Source organism: Ursus americanus, chromosome 24, assembly GCF_024610735.1.
Source record: "Ursus americanus isolate L20-20 chromosome 24, mUrsAme1.1.p, whole genome shotgun sequence".
NCBI lineage: Eukaryota > Metazoa > Chordata > Mammalia > Carnivora > Ursidae > Ursus > Ursus americanus.
The window spans coordinates 33,678,101-33,701,230 of record NC_142150.1 but is presented as its reverse complement, the minus strand read 5'-3'; the positions used below and the strand labels follow the sequence as shown (position 1 = coordinate 33,701,230).

The 23,130-nt window shown below is 35.9% G+C and overlaps 2 protein-coding genes across 2 annotated transcripts; both read right to left on the bottom strand.

The window, feature by feature from the left end:
- Positions 1-1,806: 1,806 nt before the first annotated feature.
- LOC123785258 (olfactory receptor 5J3-like) lies at positions 1,807-2,745 on the bottom strand. Its single transcript, XM_045786980.2, has one exon. The coding sequence runs from the start codon at positions 2,743-2,745 to the stop codon at positions 1,807-1,809; it is 939 nt and encodes a 312-aa protein (XP_045642936.2).
- A 7,665-nt stretch (positions 2,746-10,410) lies between these two features.
- On the bottom strand, positions 10,411-11,358 carry LOC123785257 (olfactory receptor 5J3-like). The gene has a single exon (XM_045786979.2). It carries the CDS (start codon positions 11,347-11,349, stop codon positions 10,411-10,413), a length of 939 nt encoding a protein of 312 aa, XP_045642935.2. The 5' UTR covers positions 11,350-11,358.
- Positions 11,359-23,130: the final 11,772 nt, after the last annotated feature.

Genomic DNA, 23,130 nt, shown 5'->3' with positions numbered 1-23,130 from the left:
ACATCATATTACATATTTACCTAAATTTAATTGTCAAGCAATAAGAAAAAAATTCCAGAGACTTACAGATTTTAACAGGAAAGATTTATTGCTGTGAGTAAATATCATTCCATTTGATAAACATTCTTTTCACAAACTCAAAACCATTGTTCATTACATATTGCGAACGTGCCGTTAGCCAAAGGCTATGCTTGCTTTCTTAATAGCTGTGGTAACAATGATACTGGACAGAGTTTTTGACGCATGGCTGAGTGAGTAGAACAATAAACACTATATAGAATGGTGAACATAAGCAACATGGGGTTTTAACAGTCATTTTGTTGAGAAAACTATCAGCATTTTCAAGTGGTTGTTTTATAGAAGTTTTCTAAAGGCTGATTTTAAGGGAATTCCACTGTAATCTGATATGACAGAATACCTTTGCATTGCTATTTTGGTATTTCTTTTAAACAACTGACACTGGGGTACCTGGCTGGCTCAGTTGGTGGAGCATGTGCTCTTGATCTCAGGGTAATGAGTTCGAGCTCTATGTTGGCATGGAGTCTACTTAAAAAAAAAAAAAAGTATTAATCAGCTGGCAGAAATGGAATTGCCCTAAAAAGGAGCCTGTGGAGGGGCACCTGGGTGGCTCAGTCAGTTATGTGTCTGACTCCTGACTTCAGCTTGGGTCATGATCTCAGAGTCTTGAGATCAAGCCCCGTGTCTCCCTTCATGGTCAGCGTGGAGCCTGCTTAAGGTTCTCTCTCTCCCTCTCCCTCTGCCTCCTCTCCCGCACTCGCACATTCTCTCTCTAAAAAGAAGAAAAGGAAATTGAGGAAATATTTTTTAAGTTAAATATTCAGATTGTGACAGTTCTAGGTAAAGATGGCATACAAAATACAGGGATTTCTATTTGTTTCTTAAAATGGGAGGAGGCCTGTGTGCAAGTATATGTATGGATGTATGTGTGCGGGAATTCTATCTCTCAGATGTTGATCTTGTCTGGTCCTGGGTGAGCTTTTAACTCCATTGATCCTTTGTTTTCCCATCTGTAAAATAGGTCAGCTCCTTTAGAGTTGTAAAGGAGAAGGAAGATTGAGTGCGCTCTCTGTAACCGATTTTCACTGAGTTAGTAGAGATTCAAAATAATAAGTTGCATTCGTAAGGGATCAAAATTATATAGTGGCATAAAATTATTTTCAACTGGAGACACTTGGGATTCAGTCGATGCATAAAGAGGCTTTTTCAGAGCTTTCGTCATCTGACTAAAGGCAGGAACCTCTAAGAGTGAGGCTGTTAAAATTGCTCTCTCCCTGGGGTGTTGTCTCCCAAGAAAGAAGACAGAGAAGACCACTTGCCCCTGTATAAACAAGCAATATCACAAAATTTCCTATCTCTCCTTTGTTCCTTCAAAAATCCATTTGTTCTTCCCACAGAAGCCTTTCACATAACAAATTAAGTGTATGAACCCCATCTCTAATTATTGAGTAAGCTACTTTTTGTGTGTATCTTACATACATATGAACAAACTTTGCCTGTTCGCCTGTTAATCTGTCTTTTGTCAGTGTAGTTCACAGGTCCTCAAACAGTAAACTTAAGAGGACAGAAGAAATATGTTCCCTCTCAGACAGAATGTATTGAATGTGTATCTGCATATACATATATACATATACATATATATATCTGTGTGTTTCCAAAAGCCAATAATGAATACATACTTTAAAAATACCATTTTTTTCCTCCAGCGAATCTCACAGGTGTTTAACAATGCTCCTGCCTGTGGAATCAATAAACATTCCTTAAAGGTTTCTTCTCTAAAATTCATGGTCACTGAGCAAATACTTTTCTCAAAATAATTCTTTTCATTGCTTCTTTGGCCTCTGTATTTCTCACACTGTATATCAGGAAATTTAGGACTGGCAGCAAAAGAGTATAAAACATGGACAGGATTTTGGCTCTGTCCTGTGGGTAGTTAGAGCTGCTCCCCAGATAAGTAAATATCACTGTTCCATAGAAGATAGTCACTACCATTAGGTGAGAAGCACATGTGGAGAACGCTTTATATCTGCTCCTTGTCGAGTGTAACTTCAGGACGGTGAGGAGGATTCCCAGATAGCAACTAACCACTACCAGAAAGGTAGTCACTGATGTCATGCCAGAGAGGACTGTAAATAAAATTTTGCTGTACTGGGTGTCGGAACAGGACAGTTGAAAGAGCAGTGGGATATCACAGAAGTAATGGTTGATGACGTTGGGCCCACAGAAAGACAGGCTGAGCAAGCTGCTCAGGTGGGTGAGTGAGCTGGCAGAACCTGCTAGGTAGGAAACGGTCACCAAGTGGACGCAGAACGTGCGAGTCATGAGGCCCTTGTAGTGAAGTGGGCGGCAAATGGCGACATAGCGATCATAGGCCATGACCGCCAGGAGGAAGCATTCAGTGGTCAGGAACATGCTGAAGAAGGAATATTGAAGAAGGCAACCGTGATAGGAGATGACTTTCTGTCCTGCTATGTAGTTCACCAACATTTTAGGAATAAAGACTGAGGAATAGCAGAAATCCAAGAAAGCCAACTGGCAAAGGAAAAAGTACTTGGGGGAATGGAGCTGGGCACTAGTCCAGATGACTGTGATGACCCAAACATTGCTCACCACAGTGGCGAGGTAGATGGAGAGAAACAGCATGAAAAGGACAGTATTCAGCTCTGGGTTATCAGTCAGCCCCAGGAGAATGAATTCGGTTACCACACTGACATTTCTGTTGGCCATTTGTATGTCCCCCTATGGGGGGTCTGCAGGGAACAAGAGGACAATGAAAATAACCAGAGTATAGTGTGAATATATGCATTCAATCGACTAGCATCTTTAGGAAACTGCACGGTGTTAGTTAACAGTCACAGTCCATAGGAAATTCAATTCTCTCAAGTGTGAGGAGTCAGCCTGAGAAGAGACTTTGATTGACTCAAAGTCTCATCAGGGGGTGTAAACTGACATTACGCACTGTAAGAACCTTGGCAGAATCAAAACTCCCTTGGAAAGCCTCTAGGAATGTAGATTTAACAGAAAGAAATTAGGAGATGGACCTGGGGTAACAGTATATTCCAAATTCCAGAATACAAGGCAAGAACCCTGTATTTGAGGAAAAACATTTCTTAAAGAACACAAAAACTCAGTATGTAACAAGTAAATTTCTGAGCCATCTAGCAAAACTACTGTGTATGACATCTTTTTAATTTAGACAAATAAAACATGGCACATGTTACACAATAATATATATATATATATATATATATATATATATATATATACACACACACACACACACACAATATATATATATACATGATGGAATTTATAGACCATCCATAAAAATGGAAAATGAGAATTAGGGATGTCTGGATTAGAGAGTGAAAAGAAGTCAATCATTTTCTATCATAACATTTGCTATTCCAACAGATATTTGTCATTCCATTTTCTGATTTCTTAGAGCATTTATTATCTAATGGCGTGGATTAGTCCATATCAGATTTTTTTCATTAATCAAGAAACTTTTCAATATGCTTTGATCCCTGCAGTCAAAAAACCTCAACCCTGATTTCAAGGACAATACATATACTTTTGGTACATTAAATCATGCATGGATATGGATTTTTATCAAGAAAAGGATTATTAAATTAATTTTATTTTAGGCTTTCTCATACAATCCGGATTACATGAAAAATAAAATTATAATAGCTGGCATATTAGGGAAATGAAAGATTAAGTAATTTTGGAGGAAAGGTTTCTTCATTCCAGGATTTATAGGAATACATGATGGACTATTGTACTTTGGGAGTTTCCAATAAGAGAAATAAAAATAAAGCATGCTTTGCATTAATTTGACAATTGAATCTATTTACATTGAACGTTAATGAATAGGATGTTTCATAATCCAGGCTTTGGGAATAATATTTCTTTGCTATTGAATAAAAGGTGAGAATGACATGGGTTTGATTCTCTGCCCTTTACTCACAATGTAATGTAAAGTTATTTAGTAACAATTCAAATGTTGCAAACCTTGGGACGGGATTGCTTTGATCATGTCTACTTTACTGAAATGCCAGAGGTGAAAAAGAAGTACGAGTTTTTTTTGCTCCATTAAACTGTGGATTTCATGTCTAAGTCTTAGTTACTAGCTTAACTACAATTTCATCTGTGAATCTTTCTCAGAAATAGTTGTGATAATTGAATAAGAAAATATGTGAAAACTGTCTGCACAGCCCCTAAATGTTTGTTGTGTAGTCAAAGTAAAACAAGTAAAACAGATACCAGACTGTCTATTGACATACTGGGCAAAAGGCTTTTGACTAAAGTAATATTTTGGATCTTTGTTCTTTTTTGTTGGTTTCATTTTGTTTAGATAGTTTTGCCTGCCTCCCTGGACTTGAAGCAAACCATTTGTTACTTTGACTATGAGTTCCCTCTTATGTCACTGATTTCATACTTGTTTCTTTGATTTTCGTTTAACAACTATTGATTTTCATCTGGACTGCCTTTAATGCCATTTTTCCTTTTACTGTAAAGTCGGTTATACACAATAAATTAATCTTTGAATCTAAAAATTAGCTCTGGTAACAGGGCCAAAAATCACCACTCTCTCAGATTTAATACAATTCACAGCTTGTAATAATTAAACTTAAATTTTAAAGAATTTCTTTAAATAAATTTCTTTTTGTAATTTACATATTCATATGAAGCTCTAAATACAGTTACCTGAGGATATAGGGAATGAATCCACTAATTTTTTTCTTAAAGATTTATTTGAGAGAGAGAAAGCATGAGTGGGAGGGGCAGAGGGAGAGGGAGAATCTCAAGCAGACACCCCACTGAGCATGGAGCTGGACACAGGTCTTGATCTCACCACCCTGAGATCATGATCTGAGCCAAAACCGAGTTGGACACTTAACCTGACTGAGCCATCCATGTGCCCCAAACACACTAATTATTTTAAGAGAGCTATTCAATGGGCTCAGTGAGTTATGCATCTGCCTTTGGTTCAGGTCATGATCTCAGCGTCCTAGGATGGAATCTGACATCAGGTTCCCTGCTCAGCGGGAAGCCTGCTTCTTCCTCTCCTTCTGCCTCTCCCCCTGCTTGTGCTCTCTCCCTCTCTGTCAAATAAATAAATAAAATCTTAAAAAAAAAAATAGAGCAAGAGAGCTATTTGATGTGGCAATGGTCTAATTCTATTTCACTTATCTCAATCATTTGAATGGATTTGAAGCAGATGATTTTTCTTCACTTTCCATTCATAGCATGTATTAAGAGTTGCTGTTTTTGAAACCTGGAGAGGCATTTATAATTCCTCTGTTAGAGCACATAAATATAACACCTACCTGATGTTGAGATGAAGCTTAGACCTTTCTCTTAGTTTCCTGACTTGTGCTTATATTTGGTTCAGGGTCTTTGGAGGATGGAATCCCCAGTGATTCTGTGATATTACGTTTCATTAAAAGAGCAAAGAGAGACTTGGGGAAGGTAAGGTCCCAGCACCATCTTTCCAAATTATAGTAATTCATGGATTTGGCCATTTCTCAGTTTTAGAAAAAACTGTCACATAAAAAATGTATCACACACAAAAAAATGTATCAACTTCATAAGCCTCTGCAAAACAACATCTAAGTTATTAGAAATGAACTCCATCAGTGTTTATCATTATAATTTACATAATATAGTTATATATATTTTATATATATCTTTTTTAGTTTTATTTATTTTTTATAATAATATTTTTTATTATATTTTGTTAGTCACCATACAGTACATCCCTGGTTTTTGATGTAAAGTTCAACGATTCATTAGTTGCATATAAAAGGGCTAAATTCCATTTGCTGATGACCATATGCTTCTCTACATATGTATTATTATTGGTAGTGATTATGGAAAATATGTATATATCTTTCAATCTGAGATAACCCAAAAGAAGTGGAAGCAATCAGCAATCACTAGATAGTCAAGCGTGTGTATGTTCATACACTAACTTGCCTTTTAATATGAGACAATTTAGTCAATTAAGACACTAAAATAAATATCAAGTTTAACATTTTTGCCACTGTGGTGGTTGAACACAAATGTAATTTTTAGAAATTCTAGGTAGGCTGCTACTTGGAGGATAGAATGAAGAACAGAGAAGGTGGTAAATCAGAGTAAAAGGGTAGGCATTTACATTTAGTAAAAAAGGGGAGGGGGCAAATAAGAATAAATAAGTCACTGATATAGGACAAATGCAACCAAAGCAACAAACTTAACTGTACAAGAACAAGGTGGTGAAAATTCGCAGTGATATTCAAATGAAGCAATAGTTAGACTAACACACAGGGGATATTATAATTAATTTTACTAACAAGAAGATTGCTTTTTCTTTGGCAACAAAATATTAAGTAGGATCGTAGTTGGGGTTGTTTTTATTTATTAAATGCCTCGTATGTTCCAGGCACTTCACAACTATTATCTCTAATCATTAGGTAATTTTATGTAGTTGAATATTCTGATGCATATGATTCGTATTATATGTGGCCCAGAATTATTAAAGGAATTGTCTGAGTTTGGACTTAGGAAATGGTGGGACAATACCTTAATACGGTGATTGTCTCATGTAAAAATTTGTGTTGCTTTTACTATTTATTCCATACAGTCTTTTAATACCGACAGACTAAGAGTGAACATAATAAGGATGGAATTTGGAACCATATTATATGAAAAATATGAAAAAGTCAGGGAATATCCAGTATGAGAAAAATTAGACTCAGGACAGTATTCTTCTTTTTTTTTTTAAGAATATTATTTATTTATTTGTTTGTTTATTTGTTTGTTTGTTTGTTTGGCAGAGAGAAAGAAAGAGCACAAGCAGAGGGAGGGGCAGAGGGAGAGGGAGAAGCAGGCTCCTCACTGAGCAGGACTCCATCCCAGGACCCCAGGATCATGACCTGAGCTGAAGGCAGACGTTCAACCGACTGAGCCACCGAGGTGCCCCTCAGGACTAGTATTCTGATTCAGCGAAAACTGAACATCTGAGCAGTCTACGAATGAAGAGTGAGAATATATGAATTTTAAGACTTCATGAGACATATCTAAGACTGATTCCAGCTCTAAAGAAAGAGACGGGTTTTGCTTAAATTGAAAAAAAAAAAAAAACCCTCATATTTAATTGGTGAAATTTAAGAAGCTAGTTTTATAGGGTAAGGATGATAAACTTTAGACCATTTTTAGAGGGCATTCTATAGTGGATTAGGGTTTTGAAAGGATGACAATATGCTCCATAGATATCCATAATTCTGGGAATCACAATTCATTCACAGGCACAACTGACCAAGGACTAACTGAAAATTGCCATCAAAGCTGGGATCAGTGTAATCACTATTGTGTTCATAGCAAAAGACCAAATCTCAAATCTTGGGAACCATAAATTCCTTACACTGACTTGTGGGTCCCTTAATAAATAACAAGCATGACCATGGTGCAAATGCACCCATGACTAGTCCAAGTACTGCCAGCAACTTATTTCCCTGATGCATTAGGCCAATTCTAAACTCCAAACACCAAGTCTACACATGAAATAAAAAAAAAATATATATATATATATATATATATATATATATATAAAATCACATATTTAATAGAGATTGTCTGTGAACTAAGAGGAAAGTTATGTTAGATAAACATCTGCTGAGTTCTGATTTCTCCAAGTGTTGATGTTGAGCAGTAATCAATTTTATGGATGGGGTAGAGAGATTGGAGCTGAAGGTGCCCATTCTCAATTTTTTATCCTGGTATTTTACATGAAAATGGAAGAAATAGCATCAGATACTTCATTCATGAAGTTCTCATTTATTTCTAATTGACTAAGTATATTAACCACTTAAGGGTATTTGGAATGTGCTTGACTGAGTTACATTTAGTGATATGTGTGTGTATACACACACACACACACATACATGTATATATATGAATCAGGTGCATATATATACGGTATATTACTCATTATGTAGGGTATAGTACCCATTATATAGAATATATTGCTCATTTTCCAATCTTCACCCTACAAATCTGTGACACACCCTTCATCTGCCTCAAAATTTAAGGATTTTTTTTTTATCTTATTTGAACATCCAGTTACTGTTTATACTATAATACAGTAACTCTTTGTTAGGGTGAGTTGAAGGTCAGTATTAAACATAAACAAATGTCATACTTTTGTTCCATAAAATAACACCCTTCCCACACATGTCCACTTAGTAAACTATTTTATCTACATCCTGGCCGGCCAGGGTTTTATGAGGTGAGTATTGTAACAGAAGGAGGTGAGTATTGTAACAGAATGAGTTCAACTTGTTTTTCTGAGTTTTAATTATCTAGCTCATGTATTATTATGTTTGATACTCTAGGATATAAGATATTGAATGCTGTTGAAAAAATTGTGAAGAACTATATAAAATTAGGTTTACTTATCATTATTATTTTACCTTTTGATTTTTTCTGAAAATCAAAACTTTAATACAAATTCATTTATATGAATGCCTCTTATACATAAATGTCACATACATGTAGCCTTAGGGGACCCAGTTTCAAATAATATATCAAATAATTTTAGGGACACCTGGGTGGCTCAGGCAGTTAAGCATCTGCCTTGGGCTCAGGTCATGGTCCCTGGGTCCTGGGATGGAGCCCCACATTGAGCCCTGCATCGGGCTCCTGTTCAGCTGTTTCTCCCTCTCTTTCTACTCTTCCCCCCTGCTTGTGTTCTTGCTCTCTCTCTCAAATCATAAATAAAATCTTAAAAAATAAAAAAAAGAAATGATTTTGGATAATCATAAAGGGTCATACAAATTTTATATGATGTTCTTGGTGTTGGTGGTGTCATTATTTCATTCTGAAAAGTAAACTTTCGCATGAATTTCTTTGCTTGCATTTCTAATATAATGAGAATGTCATTTGCTATCTTTTTTCATGTTTCAGTTTGCTATCTTCACAGATATTGGAGCCATTCACTCACTGAGAGGAAAAAAAAATAAAAGTTTAATCTAGCCTGCCATGTAAAACCATATATTAATATTTATAGAGTAGTCAGGTGTCTCATTGCGCTGCTTAGCCTAGCTGTCTCTTATTATTTCAGTATTTAAAAGACTCTCAAAAAATTAAATATAGTTTTATTTGAAAATGAAGAATACTTTTGTTTCCTGGTAGGAGACTTCATAGCAATTTAGGGGGAAGAGATCACTATGAAACAATCAATATTTATGGGCCTGATTTCATCATTATGCACCTGTACATATGATTTGAATCAAAGGGAAAACAATGGCTTCACATATGTTCCCTTCCTGTAATGCATAGAACAGATGTCCTCCTGCATAAAATACCTTCAGGAAATTTCTTGTTTAAAGTCTAAAGAAGATTCTGGAAGTTCTTTAATGGAAAAAACGGGAAATGAGTCTGATTTTTCATGACTCCCTAATTATCTTGGAGGCCTCCTTCCCATGAAGTCAAATTCTTCAAGGTAAATTTTCTCTGAGTTTTAGTAACCCTTCCATGTGGAGCGGTAGTAAAAGTGTGGCATTCTGTCCCGTTCAGTTTCATATGTAATAAGGGAAACCAAAGCCAGGAATAGGGAAATGGCTCAGACTAATGACTGGGAGTGAAATCATGCAGGCAACCTAGAACCCAAGTTCTTTTTCTGACTATTTTTGAGTATTTGCATTTATTTTGAAAAATGTCTGCCTATAAATAATCCAGGCTAATTTCAGAACATGCATATGCCAGCTATGTGGATAATTCAAGTACCAATCCTTTTTGCATTAAAAGTATTTTACTTATTTCTCGTGCTTAATAGAGAGACTGAGTCAAGAGATACTTTATTCCTGGGGCGCCTGGGTGGCACAGCGGTTAAGCGTCTGCCTTCGGCTCAAGGCGTGATCCCGGCGTTATGGGATCGAGCCCCACATCAGGCTCCTCTGCTATAAGCCTGCTTCTTCCTCTCCCACTCCCCCTGCTTGTGTTCCCTCTCTCGCTGGCTGTCTCTATCTCTGTCGAATAAATAAATAAAATCTTTTAAAAAAAATTATAAAAAAAGGAGATACTTTATTCCTTACCAATCTTATGTTTGTATCTGTCTATATGTCTGTTTATGTGTCTGTTTATTTGTATGTACTCATTCTTCAACTGTCCAGAGATAAATAGCCTAAATCTTGCTATGGTTTTTAGGTTAGTTTACACAGTAACCAGACATACCTCTTGTACCTGTTACTCTTCTGGCTTTTTTCTTCTACTGTAAAATGGAAGGCTCCCATTAGGTAAACTCTGGAATTCCTTTGGCTCAAAACTTTAATAAATTCATGTAAATATTCTGATCTAGAGGACTTCTTTCTATGCTATTTTGGGACACCATATGTGTCCAAAAAATTAACAAGGAAAATATTTCATTTCTATAGCTCTTTTCACAGCATCTTTTACTTCCTTGTTCCTTAGGCTGTAAATCACTGGGTTTAACATAGGAATCACCAGCGTATAGAACACAGACACCACCTTTTCTTGTTGTAAGGAATATTGGGAACTTGGTTGGATGTAACTAAAGCTTATAGAGCCGTAGAATAAAGTCACAGCCGTTAAATGTGAAGCACAGGTGGAGAAGGCTTTGTGTCTACTGGCAGCTGAGCGGATCCTCAGGATAGTAGCAACAATGAAGACATAGGAGACCATCACAACCAAGAAAGTGATCATAGCAATAATTCCAGAGAAGATTAAAAGCAACAGTTCATTCATGGATGTGTCAGAACACGACAACTTCAATAGTGGGGGAAGGTCACAGAAGAAGTGACTGATGATATTTGGCCCACAGAAAGACAATTTCACCAGGCCGATTGTGTGTGTCAATGAGTTGATTAAGCCTCCTACACATGACCCAATGACCAGGACCATGCAAACTCTTTTAGTCATAGCCACTGTGTAAACTAAAGGGTTCATGATGGCTACGTAGCGGTCATAAGCCATTGCCGCCAGCAAGAAGCCCTCAGTGGTAAGGAGTGACACAAAGAAAAAATATTGCATGATGCACGCAGAGAATGAGATTGTCTCCCGTTCAACAAAGAAGTTCAGCAGCATTTTTGGTGCAAAGACTGACGAATAGCAGGCATCCACAAATGACAGACAGCTAAGGAAATGATACATGGGTGTTTGGAGTTTGGGAGTTATTTGAATTAGAATAAGCATTCCTAGATTCCCCACCAAAGAAATGGTATAGATCAGCAGGAACAGAACAAAGAGGACCACTTTCAGTTCAGCCCTATCTGTCAGTCCCAAAAGAATAAATTCCGTAACCAATGTAAAATTCACATCAGCCATGTGCGTGTGTTTCTTGGTACCTGTTGATGACAAGAAAATTGAAATTGAGAATAATCATGTCACACCATCAAGACTACTTGGAATCCCTAACTAGCTGTGCAACTTGGGCTGTTGACTTTTCTTTCCTGGTTTTTTCACCTATAAAATTAGAAAAAAAAATTTTTAAAGATTTTATTTATTTATTTGACAGAGAGAGACAGCCAGCGAGAGAGGGAACACAAGCAGGGGGAGTGGGAGAGGAAGAAGCAGGCTCATAGCGGAGGAGCCCGATGTGTGACTCGATCCCAGAACACCAGGATCACGCCCTGAGCCAAAGGCAGACGCTTAACGACTGCACCACCCAAGAGCCCCTAAAATTAGAAAATTTTAACTAGAAAGTCGCTAGTCTCTTCAAGTACTGTTTACTAGTCCATTCCAAAAGGACATCGCATGAATAAAAAAAAGTAAATAAAACATTAGGGTCTTAGCTTCAAGGTGCATGTAAATGCTTCTCTTTTTATGCAGAGGGGGAAAAAAAGCTAAAGTAAATTTTATTCTAAAAAAAATATGCAAAGCAAAGTCCAATTTATAAAGCATAATAACCAAGGTTGGAAATTTAATCTGTGGTCTCATTGAAGTTCTTTTAAACTTCTCACTTTGGGTTTAATGGTAGCTAATACCAAGTACATCAAAATATAAGAATTAACTTTACTATGGCATTTGAACTGAGAAATTCCACGTAATTTCATGTTTAGTTCATATTACACAATTATTTTTGTAAATCGGTTGTGATGAAAGACAAAGCCCTAACATCCATAAACTTTGTGGTCATCCTTAGAAAATAGCCAGAGGCATTGGTTTCTGAGAAAAATGCCACTGGGAATGGGAGGAGAAGGTACTCTGAGCTGGCATGTGAAACATGGTGAATAGCAACTTATAATTGGCTTTTGATATGCAATAGAAATATCTTACTCAGGAGACTCAGGAAACAGAGTTTTTATACTTTTTCTGATAAAGAGCAATGTAAACCTATAACATAAAGCAAACCTATAAAGCATACAGATACGTTTTCACAATATTTTTTTGGATGTTGCAATACATTTCCTAAAACATGCAATGTCTTTTCCACTGAATACACAATGGTTGATTATTACATTTTGTCTGAAAAAAATGCAACTATCTTTTTACACTATATAGAAAATAAAAATAAACATTTTAGGCATTTACAGTGCTATAGTTTTACCTCTTTAGAATAAAGGGAGATGTTTTTGATGGCTTCATTATCCTTTCACTTGGGAGATGCTATATCTTTAGTACAGTAGGCAAACTCAGAAAAAACAACATTACAAAAATATTGAAATAGTCAGAAATGACATAACTGTGTTAGATGTAGACTACCTACACTGATAGGTGAGGAATCCTATGGGGATGTAATTATGGCAGATAGCAATTCACCCTTTACGGAAGAATATTCCACACTGATTGAAACATCGATTTTTCATTGTTTCACTAGATGTTGCCTAACAATTTTGATGTTAATGTAGAAAAAGAAATTGAAGTGTAGCATAAGGGGTGAGAATAAATGGCCAAATTATAAATTCCTCCTACTCTGTGTTTACGAGAATAAAATTAAAACATAATTTTTGTGTCTTCATCATCGTGTTTTTGTATTTTTAACTGATTTGCAAAATGTATTTATAAGAGAGTCAAATAAGTGAGTTTCACTTACCAGTGGAAGAAAAAAATATTCAATACTTTATCTTATTTAGGAATCTTTAACTGCTCATTCCAGTGGATTATTTCTCTATATCCCCCCCCAAATAATCAATCAATCACACAGAAAAGTTATATTTGTCTAAAACAGTAGTATAAAAACTGGGTAAATGATAGTAGTTACAGGTAGGAGGATTGAAATTCAAACTTCTCCTTTAATATATGATAATCATAGGCAGAGCCTCCATGATATGAAAGCAAGAGTAAGATGGTCAAAAATTTTAGTTACATATTTACTTTAGTACCAATGGGAATAGAGTCCCCGGGGCTAATCGTCTGATCAAAAGGATATAATAAATACATGATTAAAAGTTCCTCTGTGTTTCTTGAGGAACTTAGGAAACTCTCAAGACCTTAACGGCTCCCTGAAGGCATTTAATTTCCTGAATGTTAGAATGAATAGAAGGAAATATAGGGCAAGTAAGTATAGGGGGAAAAAAAAAACAGTATATAAATTCTGAAAACCAGTGCAATAGAATAGATAGTGATGATGCCTGCTTGGTACTTTAGCAAGAGAAGCTTTTCAGAAGAATCCATTAGTTAGGCCTACTTGTCAGAAAACACACATGGTGATGAGCAATGGGTGTTATACGTTACTAATGAAGTGTTGAACCCTACATCAAAAACTAGTGATGTACTATTTTTTGGCTAATTGAACATAATAAAAAAATTTAAAAATATAAAAAAAAAATTTAAAAATTAAAGCTCTAGGGGCGCCTGGGTGGCACAGCGGTTAAGCATCTACGTTCGGCTCAGGGCGTGATCCCAGGGCGTTATGGGATCGAGCCCCACATCAGGCTCTTCCGCTATGAGCCTGCTTCTTCCTCTCCCACTCCCCCTGCTTGTGTTCCCTCTCTCGCTGGCTGTCTCTATCTCTGTCGAATAAATAAATAAAATCTTTAAAAAAAAATTAAAGCTCTAAAAAAAAAAAAAAGAAAGAAATAAAACACACATGCATACGTCCACATCCACACACACACAAAAGTGAAACTAAAACCCAAACATCAGTGGGCTTTAAGGTAGTAGAATAACACCTGGTTAAAAAAAAAATCTCCTCTGTTTTCTTGGATTGTGAGGATGGAATCAAAGAAAATTAAAACTACTGCTTCTTCAAAGGCTTCCTTGAAAGGAACCCAACCACCCCTATCTTGAATGTTTTTTCCTCCATTCTAGCATGTGTCTGCTGATAGACAACTTTTGGCATTTTGCCTTCATCTTAAAATGAATAATGAGGAATTCTGGTAGCAGAATTGTAAAATTGTAAATTTGATCTGTTTAATTGTAAATTGTCGTTTAGTTACAATTCTGTAAATAGGAATTGTCCTTTACTGTTTATTCTGAAAGTAATGAAAATTTGCCTCCCTAAATGGACATTTCCTAAATGCCTCAATTGAAAGCTAAAAGAGCAGGCTATAGGAGAGGGTATTAGGTGATAGTCTAAAGTTGAATTAGGCCAGAAGATGATTCACTATTTTAGAAGGCCTAGAAGATTCTAAGTACCTGATGCATTCTGTGTTATTTTCAAGTATATAATTTATTACCAGTCCATATATGAAGAACTATCTGAGACATATATATCAGAACTATAAAAAAGATTAAGCTTCTTAGACCAATAGCCTCTTTTCTCCTAGGAAATTATAGATCAAGGACAAAAATTATCTGAAAAAACATAAATGTCTCTATTTGCAGGTGATAAGGGAGAGAATAAAATAGAGTAAGGATTGCTAAAAGGATTATTTAAAATGGAGCAGGGAGGACACCGAAGGGGTGGGGCTAGAAGCCAAGGTTATGTTCCATATTAAAATGGATGCAAATGGACTTTCTGCCTCAACACAGTTCCACCTAGCAACCAATCCCAAACAAGTGAGTGTAACTGTAGCTATGCCAGCACCAATCACATTTCCTTCAAAATGATTTATGTAAATTCCCTCTCTCCTCTTTGAAAACTGTAACCTCCTTTGTTTCTCCCAAGCACACTTTTGACTTTGGTTGAACTTGCAGTTTTGTATCTCCTTGGTTGACACAGGCACTCAGTTGGGGGAAAAAAAACCTACATTTAGAAAATCCCTATCAGGTTCTCTATCTTCTGCAGATCCATTAATCCCTTGAGATTACACACAATACTATTTTCTTTTTTCTTTCTTTCGCTTTCTTTCTCTTTCTTTCTTTCTTTCTTTCTTTCTTTCTTTCTTTCTTTCTTTCTTTCTTTTCTTTCTTTCTTTTCTTCCCTCCTTCCTTCCTTCCTTCTTTCCTTCCTTCCTTCCTTCCTTCCTTCCTTCCTTCCTTCCTTCCTTCCTTTCTTTTTTTTCATAATTTCTACACCCAACACGGAACTCAAACTCAGGACCCCAAGATCAAGAGTCAAATAAATGTTCTACAGCTTAGTCAGCCAGGCACCCCACGCAATGCTGTCTTTAAAACACCTATTTCTGGGAAGTGGCCTCATATCAATCATCAGATACTTAAATGGATACCCAAACTAAGATGTAATGTCTTAACATTAAAAACTGATATTAAATTTTAAAAGTTGATATTTAGCACATATATAGGGCTGCAATTGAATTCGGCATATAGAAAAATTTAGCAGCATTATTTAAATGAATTTAGTACAGATTTATTGATTTTTTTGTCATGAAAGACTTTGTAAAATATAATTCAGAAGTATATTAATTAATACAACATATTGAAGTGTTATATTTTAGAAAATAATAACTTTTTTCAAATAAAAGTTATCAAGGAATAATTATGATACAATAAACAGTGTTCAGTTTAAGTGTGTAATTTAATGAGTTTTGACAAGTACATACTCCAGACCAATTAGTACTATAATCAAAACATAGAATTTTATCTTGTTCTCTTCCTAAGAAACCCCCATCTCTGACCTCCAACCCCAAAGAACTGCTGATCAGTTGTATATATTTATTTGTGAGATTTGTTTTTGCAGAGTTTCACAACATTTGGGATAATACAGTTTTTTTTTGGTCTAGATTTTTTTTTTTCAATCAGAATAATGTTTTTAGATACATTCGCATAGTTACATAAATCATTAGGTCTTTCTTTCTTTTTTTCTTTCTTGGTAATATTTCATTGTATGAATTAGCATACTTTGTTTACCCACTCACCTGTTATTGGACATTTGTGTTGTGTGCAGTATTTGGCTACTTTGAATAAAGTTGTTGCAGGGGGACTTGGGTGGCTCAGTCAGTTAAACATCCTACTTTTGGTTTTGGCTCAGGTCATGATCTCAGGGTTGTGATATGGAGCCCTGCATTGGGCTCCTGCTGAATATTCTCTCCCTCTTCTTCTCCCTCTACCCTCTGTGCTGTCTCTCTCTGTCTCTCAAATAAATTAATAAATCGTTAAAAAAAAAAAAAAGCTGTTGTAAATACTAGATTAAAAGTTTTGAATGGGCATGACTACTCAGGTTTCCTGGATAAATGCCTAAAAATGGAGTGTTCCAATTCATTAACAGGGACTATGTATTAATTTAGATCTCCTATTCCTCTTAGCAATTTTTTATAGTTTTCATGTCTTTACTGTTAAGTCTTGATTTTTTTGTTGTTGCTGTTGAATTTATTCCTAAATTCTGTCTTACTGTAAGTGGAAATATTTTATTAATTTTTGAATTGTTTGCTATTAATATACAGAAACATAGTTCATTTTTGTATATTGATTTTGTCTTTGACATACATAATAATTTCACCTGAGAATGAGAATTGTGCTTCTTTTCTAATTTGGATCCTTTTAGTGTTTTGTTTTGTATTATTCATTTCGTTTTGTTTTGTTTTCTTTTGTATTGTTCTTTCATTTTGTATTGTTCTTCTATTTTGTATTGTTCATATATTCCTTATTTTTTGCCTCACTTTTGAATTGTTCTACCTTTCACATTTAAGCCCATTTATTCCTGGAATTTATTTTTGTGTATTTTTGTGTATCATATGTTACGTGATAGGAATCTCCAGTAAAATGTGGAATAGAATTTTTTTACCATATGACGGCAGTTTTGTCCAGGTTTTGTTTTGCTTTGTTTTTTGCTTTGCTTTTTACCTCTCTTTTCTCCTCCTTTCTGGAAACTCCACTATGTATCTATTGATATACTGAATGGTGTCGTGCAAATCTCTGAGGCTGTTTATTTTCCTTCATTCTTTTCATGTTTGTTCTTCAAATGGGATGATTTCCATTGATCTAGCTCCAAGATGACTGATTCCTTCTAGCACCTCATATTTGTCATTGGATCTTTCCAGTGGATTTTTCATTTCAGTTATTGTATTTTTTTTTTTAAAGATTTTATTTATTTATTCGACAGAGACAGAGACAGCCAGCGAGAGAGGGAACACAAGCAGGGGGAGTGGGAGAGGAAGAAGCAGGCTCATAGCAGAGGAGCCTGATGTGGGGCTCGATCCCAGATCGCTGGGATCACGCCCTGAGCTGAAGGCAGACGCTTAACCTCTGTGCCACCCAGGTGCCCCTCAGTTATTGTATTTTTAAGTACGGAATTCTCATTTGGTATTTTTATCAATCCTTTTCTCTTTATTGAGATTCTCTATTTGATGAATACTTACTGTAACACTTTCCTTTAATTCTTTATATATATTTTCTTTAGTTACCTGAACATGTTATTTACAATAGTACTTTGAAGTCTTTTTCTGCTCAATATAACATCTGGGTCATTCAGTTTCTATCGACTTTTTTATCCCTGAGTCCAATGTGTTGCATTTTTCTGTTTCTCTGTAGGTCTTGTAAATTTCTGTTAATGACTACACTTTATATGCAATACAGTGTTGATGCTCTGCATTTTGTATGTGCAGGTTTGTTAAGTACGGACAATTGTTTTTCCAAAGTTGTTGTTCTGAGTAACATCTCCATCAGCCTTTGTAAGAGTTGTAACTGCTCCATCTCTTCAGCACTTGATATTGTATGCTTTTTTTTTTTTTTAAGATTTTATTTTTTTAACTAATCAGCTATACCCAGCATGGGGCTCGAACTCACAACCCTGAGATCAAGAGTCACTTGCTCCACTGACTGAGCCAGACAGGTGCCCCTGATATCATATACTGTTTTTATTGTCTTATCTTTTTGTGGTTAATTTTCCTTCCCCAGATTATTAATAAAGTTGAGCAACTTTCTTTTATTTTTATTGGAAGTTGGGAAATTTTCGATATTTATTGTGTCATGTGCCTTACAAATACTTTGCCCCCATCCCCACCTTTTTTTTCTTTCCGTTATGTTGTTTATCTTAGTTTTATTGGTTTGTAAGATTTCTTTATACATTTTGATTATAGTTTCATAAATATGTAGGAAAACTATTTTCACTGACTCTGGTTTATTTTTTCATGCTATAAATATATTTTTAAGTATCAATATAATTTAAGTTCCTTAATCTCTCCTTAATGGTCAGAACTTTTTGTGTCTTATTTAAGAAATGTTTTGCCTATTAAGTTTTTAAGACCTCTCAATGTATTTTTTTTTACTGTTCTAACTTTTGCATTTACTATGCTATTGATTGCCTTCCATTTTAAATTGTGAAATTTGAAATATTAAATATAATGCACTCTGTTCCCTTTTTCACTTTTCTTATTAAAGCCTTAGAAGATTTAATCCCATTGATCCACACTGTTTTTTGCATTATTGTTTCCATGCATTTATATTCTATTTATTTTAAACCTCCTAATAAAATATTATTATTGTTGTACAGTCAAAATTCAATCACAATTTATAATTACCCAGAAATCTCCAATTTACCCTTCCCTTTGCTTTCCATATTTTCATTGAAATTCCATTTTTTGTCCCTTCCTCTGAGCACTTGTTTAAGAATTATATACATACACGGACACATACATTATAAAGTGCCCTGATATCAAGTATACAATTTATTTCAGATTTCTTTTTTTATTTATTCATTTGAGAGAGAGAGAGAGAAAATGCAAGCACTCAGGGAGGGTCAGAGGGAGAGGTAGAAACAGACTCCCTGCTGAGCTGGGAGTTCAACGTGGGGCTCGATCCTAGAACCCTGGGATCCTGACCTGAGCTAAAGGCAGACTGAGCCACCCAGGTGCTCCAAGTATACAATTTATTTCAATTTTATGTACATGTACATGAGCATAAGCACCACACAAATCATAATGATAGAGATATTGCCAACACTACAGAATGCTCCCTTACAGCTATATTACCATAACTTAAATTTATCTGTTGTTAAACCTTATACAATAGAATCTTACATATGGAGTTTTTTTTAACATATGGACTTTTTGTTTCTGCTCTCTTTTATTGTGCATAACATTTGTGACGTCCATTTACCTTATTGTACATCAGTAACTTTTTAATAAAAGTGCCGTTTAGCCTTCCATTTTGTGACTATATCAAAATTTATTAATTTATTCTCTTAAAATGGTCTGGGTTTTGTTTCTAGTTTATAAATATAAATATAAATAAAACTGCTGAGAGCATTATTGTTGATGTATGTTTGTGAACACACACACTCATATCTGGGAAATCTTGGGATATAAGTTAGCCATATATTCAGCTTACCATCAGACAGTTCTCCAAAATGTCTGTACCATTTTCGTACTCCTGTGGAAATGTGTGAGTAATGATACTAAGCATTTTTACATATGCTTATTAGCTATTTTGAATGTCTTTCATGTAAGCTTTTTTCCTACCTTTCCCCCCATATTTAGTTGTCTTGTCATTTATTGACTGGAAGTTCTTTTTAATATATTCTGGATGAATTTTTTGTCAGTACACACTCTATGAATATTTTTTCATATTCTGTGGCTTGGCTTTTCAGTCTCATAATGGTATATTTCCAGGGACAGAAGTCCTCATTTAAAACAAAACCTCACTGGGTGTTGTATATGTGTTGAATCACTCAACTCTACACCTGAAACTAATATTACACTGCAGGTGAATCTACTGGAGTTTAAATAAAAATTGGGGAAAAGAATAAATAAATAAAACACAGATCTATTCTCCCATTGTTCTTTTTATTTTACTATTTGTATATCCTTTTTTTTTTAAAGATTTTACATATTTATTTGTCATAGAGGAAGAGAGAGAGAGCACAAGCTGGGGGGGCAGCAGGCAGAGGGAGAAGCAGGCTCCCCACTGAGCAAGGAGCCTGAAGCAGAACCTGATCCCAGGACCCTGGGATCATGACCTGAACCAAAGGCAGACACTTAACCAACTGAGCCACCCAGGCGTCCCTGTATATTCTTATTAAGAAATATTTGCCTATTTTGATGTCATGAAGACACAAACATTTTTACTTCTAGAGGCTGTATTTCTTTTTCATCTTTCATACATTTAGTTCTATGATCCATCTTAAATCAATCTTCATGTGTGATGTGAGCTGAAGTTAAGGTTCGCAGCTCTTCTGTGATTCTGCTTATATTGTGTGTTTTCCCACTCTTTCTTACTCTTTTTAAAAATATTTTCTGGTTCTTTGCATGTGATTAAAGATGCATAGAAAGTAAAGATGACATTACTTTCCACCACGGAGGGCTACATTCTTTCTAAAAAGGCATAACGGATGAGAGGTTGACTAAGTTAATTCAAATATTATTTGGGCTGGTTCTGGACTGAGTTGAAGTTAGACCTCATTTTTCTTCTGCCTTGTCCCTGTTTGGGTGTAGAATTCCCAAGATATTGATTAAGAGGTGGGCCTTTCTGTCTCTAGCCCTTAAACACTGCAGAAAGTTAAGTTTCAATTCTTTGGTGGTGTGAACTTTGCTCCTGTACAGGCATACCTTGGAGATATTGTGGATTCGGTTCCAGAACACTCCAGTAAAGTGAGTCAAATGAGTTTTTTGGTTTCCCAGTGCATATAAAAACTATGTTTATATTGCGCTATAGTCTGTCAAGTGTGCAATAGCATTGCATCTAAAAAAACCAGGGTGCGTACCTTAATTTAAAAATATTTTATTACTACAAAAGGCTAACCATCACCTGAGCCTTCAGCAAATCATCATCATTGATCACAGATCACTGTAACAAGTATGTTAATAATGAAAAAATTTGAAATATTGCAAAAATTACCAAAATGTGACACAGAGATACAAAGTGAGCAAATGCCTTTGGAGAAGTGGCATTGATAGACTGGCTTGACGCAGGGATGCCATGAACCTTCCGTTTGTAAAAAAGCACAGTATCTGTGAAGTTAAATAAAGTGAAACATGTAAAGTGAGGTGTGCCCGCACATCTTCAAATTGCAGCCAAGAGCTTGAGGGGGCTGCCAGCCTTGTGTCTAACGCAGGCTTCTACCTCTGGTGGGACCTTATCAACCAAACACCTAAAGACTGAGAAAAAGATCACCGTCTTGCCAGCTCCATTTGAATCTGCAAAAATCTGAATCTTCTGTGCTCCATAAAGAAAACCTCAAGCCCTTTTTGCCTGGCTTACAGCAAGATCAAAATCTGCCAAATGTTCTGGGGAGGAAACCTTTGTTACATTTGTTGTTAGCTCGTCCTTCTAGCAGGACTTTGTGTCTTCTAAGCACAGGAGGAGAGTGGAAGATTTCAATCTACTCCTGTGGCCCAGAACCAGTATTTTACACTCTCTACCTTCTGTCCCATTCTATTTCCTGGGGCGGGGGGTGGGGGGAAATAGCTGTGTGTTTAAGCTCCGATATAATCCAGTTCATCTCCTCAGGCCACATAACTGCCGAGAGGACCACTGTTTTCTCTTCCCCCAGAATAGTTACAGGGCACCGGAGCCCCTGATTTTGGTAGATGGCAATTGTTAGTATTTGTATTGTTTCGGACAACACCAAACATTCCTCTCTGCTTTTTAGAAGTTCTTTCTTTCTTTCTTTCTTTCTTTCTTTCTTTCCTTCTTTCTTCTCTTTTAATTACTTAGGGAAGAAGGAGCAGAGGGAGAGGGAGAGAGAGAATCTTAAGCAGGCTCCATGCTCAACACAGAGCCCAACACAGGGCTCCATCTCACGACCCTAAGATTATGACCTGAGAGGAAATCAAGAGTTAGACGCTTAACTGACTGAGCCACCCAGCTTCCCCAGAAGTTCTCCACTTAAATCTATCTATCTATCATCTATCTATCTATCTATCTATCTATCTATCTATCTATCTATCTATGTATCCATTCATCTATCATCTATCTGTCTCATGTATCATCTATCTATCCATCTGTCCATCCATCCAACCATCCATCCATCTATCATCTCTCTATCTAATCATCTATCTATCCAGTCTATTGTGTCTTCATCCCTCTGTATATTTGTTTACCTGCGCTTCAGGCCTACTCAGACCCAGAATATGGCTAATGCCCTGAGAAGAAATGCAGCCATGTGATGAAACCTGAAAAATATCTGTCTGAACCTCTCCTGAGTCTGCGGAGCCCTTTCCAGGGCCCTCCATGCAAGCCAAGCCTGCACTGTCAAGTGTGCCCTGAATCAGTGAGGCCGTCAGCTCGCATCCCCAAGGTCATGCCTCCCTGAAACCTAAGTCCCTCTAACTCTCTTTTCTTCAATAGCTACTCACTTCATTCAACAGATAATGTCTTATCTTGCTTTGCTTGTGATTTTTGTATAGATGCTGTTTTGATCACAAGTTACTCCATCCAGAAGTAAAAGTGCATATTTTCTTAATTTTTGTTATTTTGAAACATTTCAAATCTGTAGAACAGATTCAAGAATAAAACAGATTTGCAAGAATATTTAAATGATCTCTCCTGTGTTCCTTACCAATAGATACAAACTTCAATTGCTTATTTACTTTATCAGTCTGTTGATCTTTAGCTTACTGTATGTATATATGTATGTGTGTGTATACACTGGTTTATATACACATAATTTCTTTATAATTATAATGACACAATATTATTTTATATTATCCAGTACACAGTCATGCTTTCCAAAAGTTTGAGACATAACATCAGGTAATTCATTCATCTTCACACAATACTCTGAAAACTCGCTTCCCATACCCCTCCATTACCTGTTCCTCTAACAGCTTTGCCCCATATCTTAAATCTCTTAATGTTTGGATCTCACAGAGTAACTGGTGCAAGTAA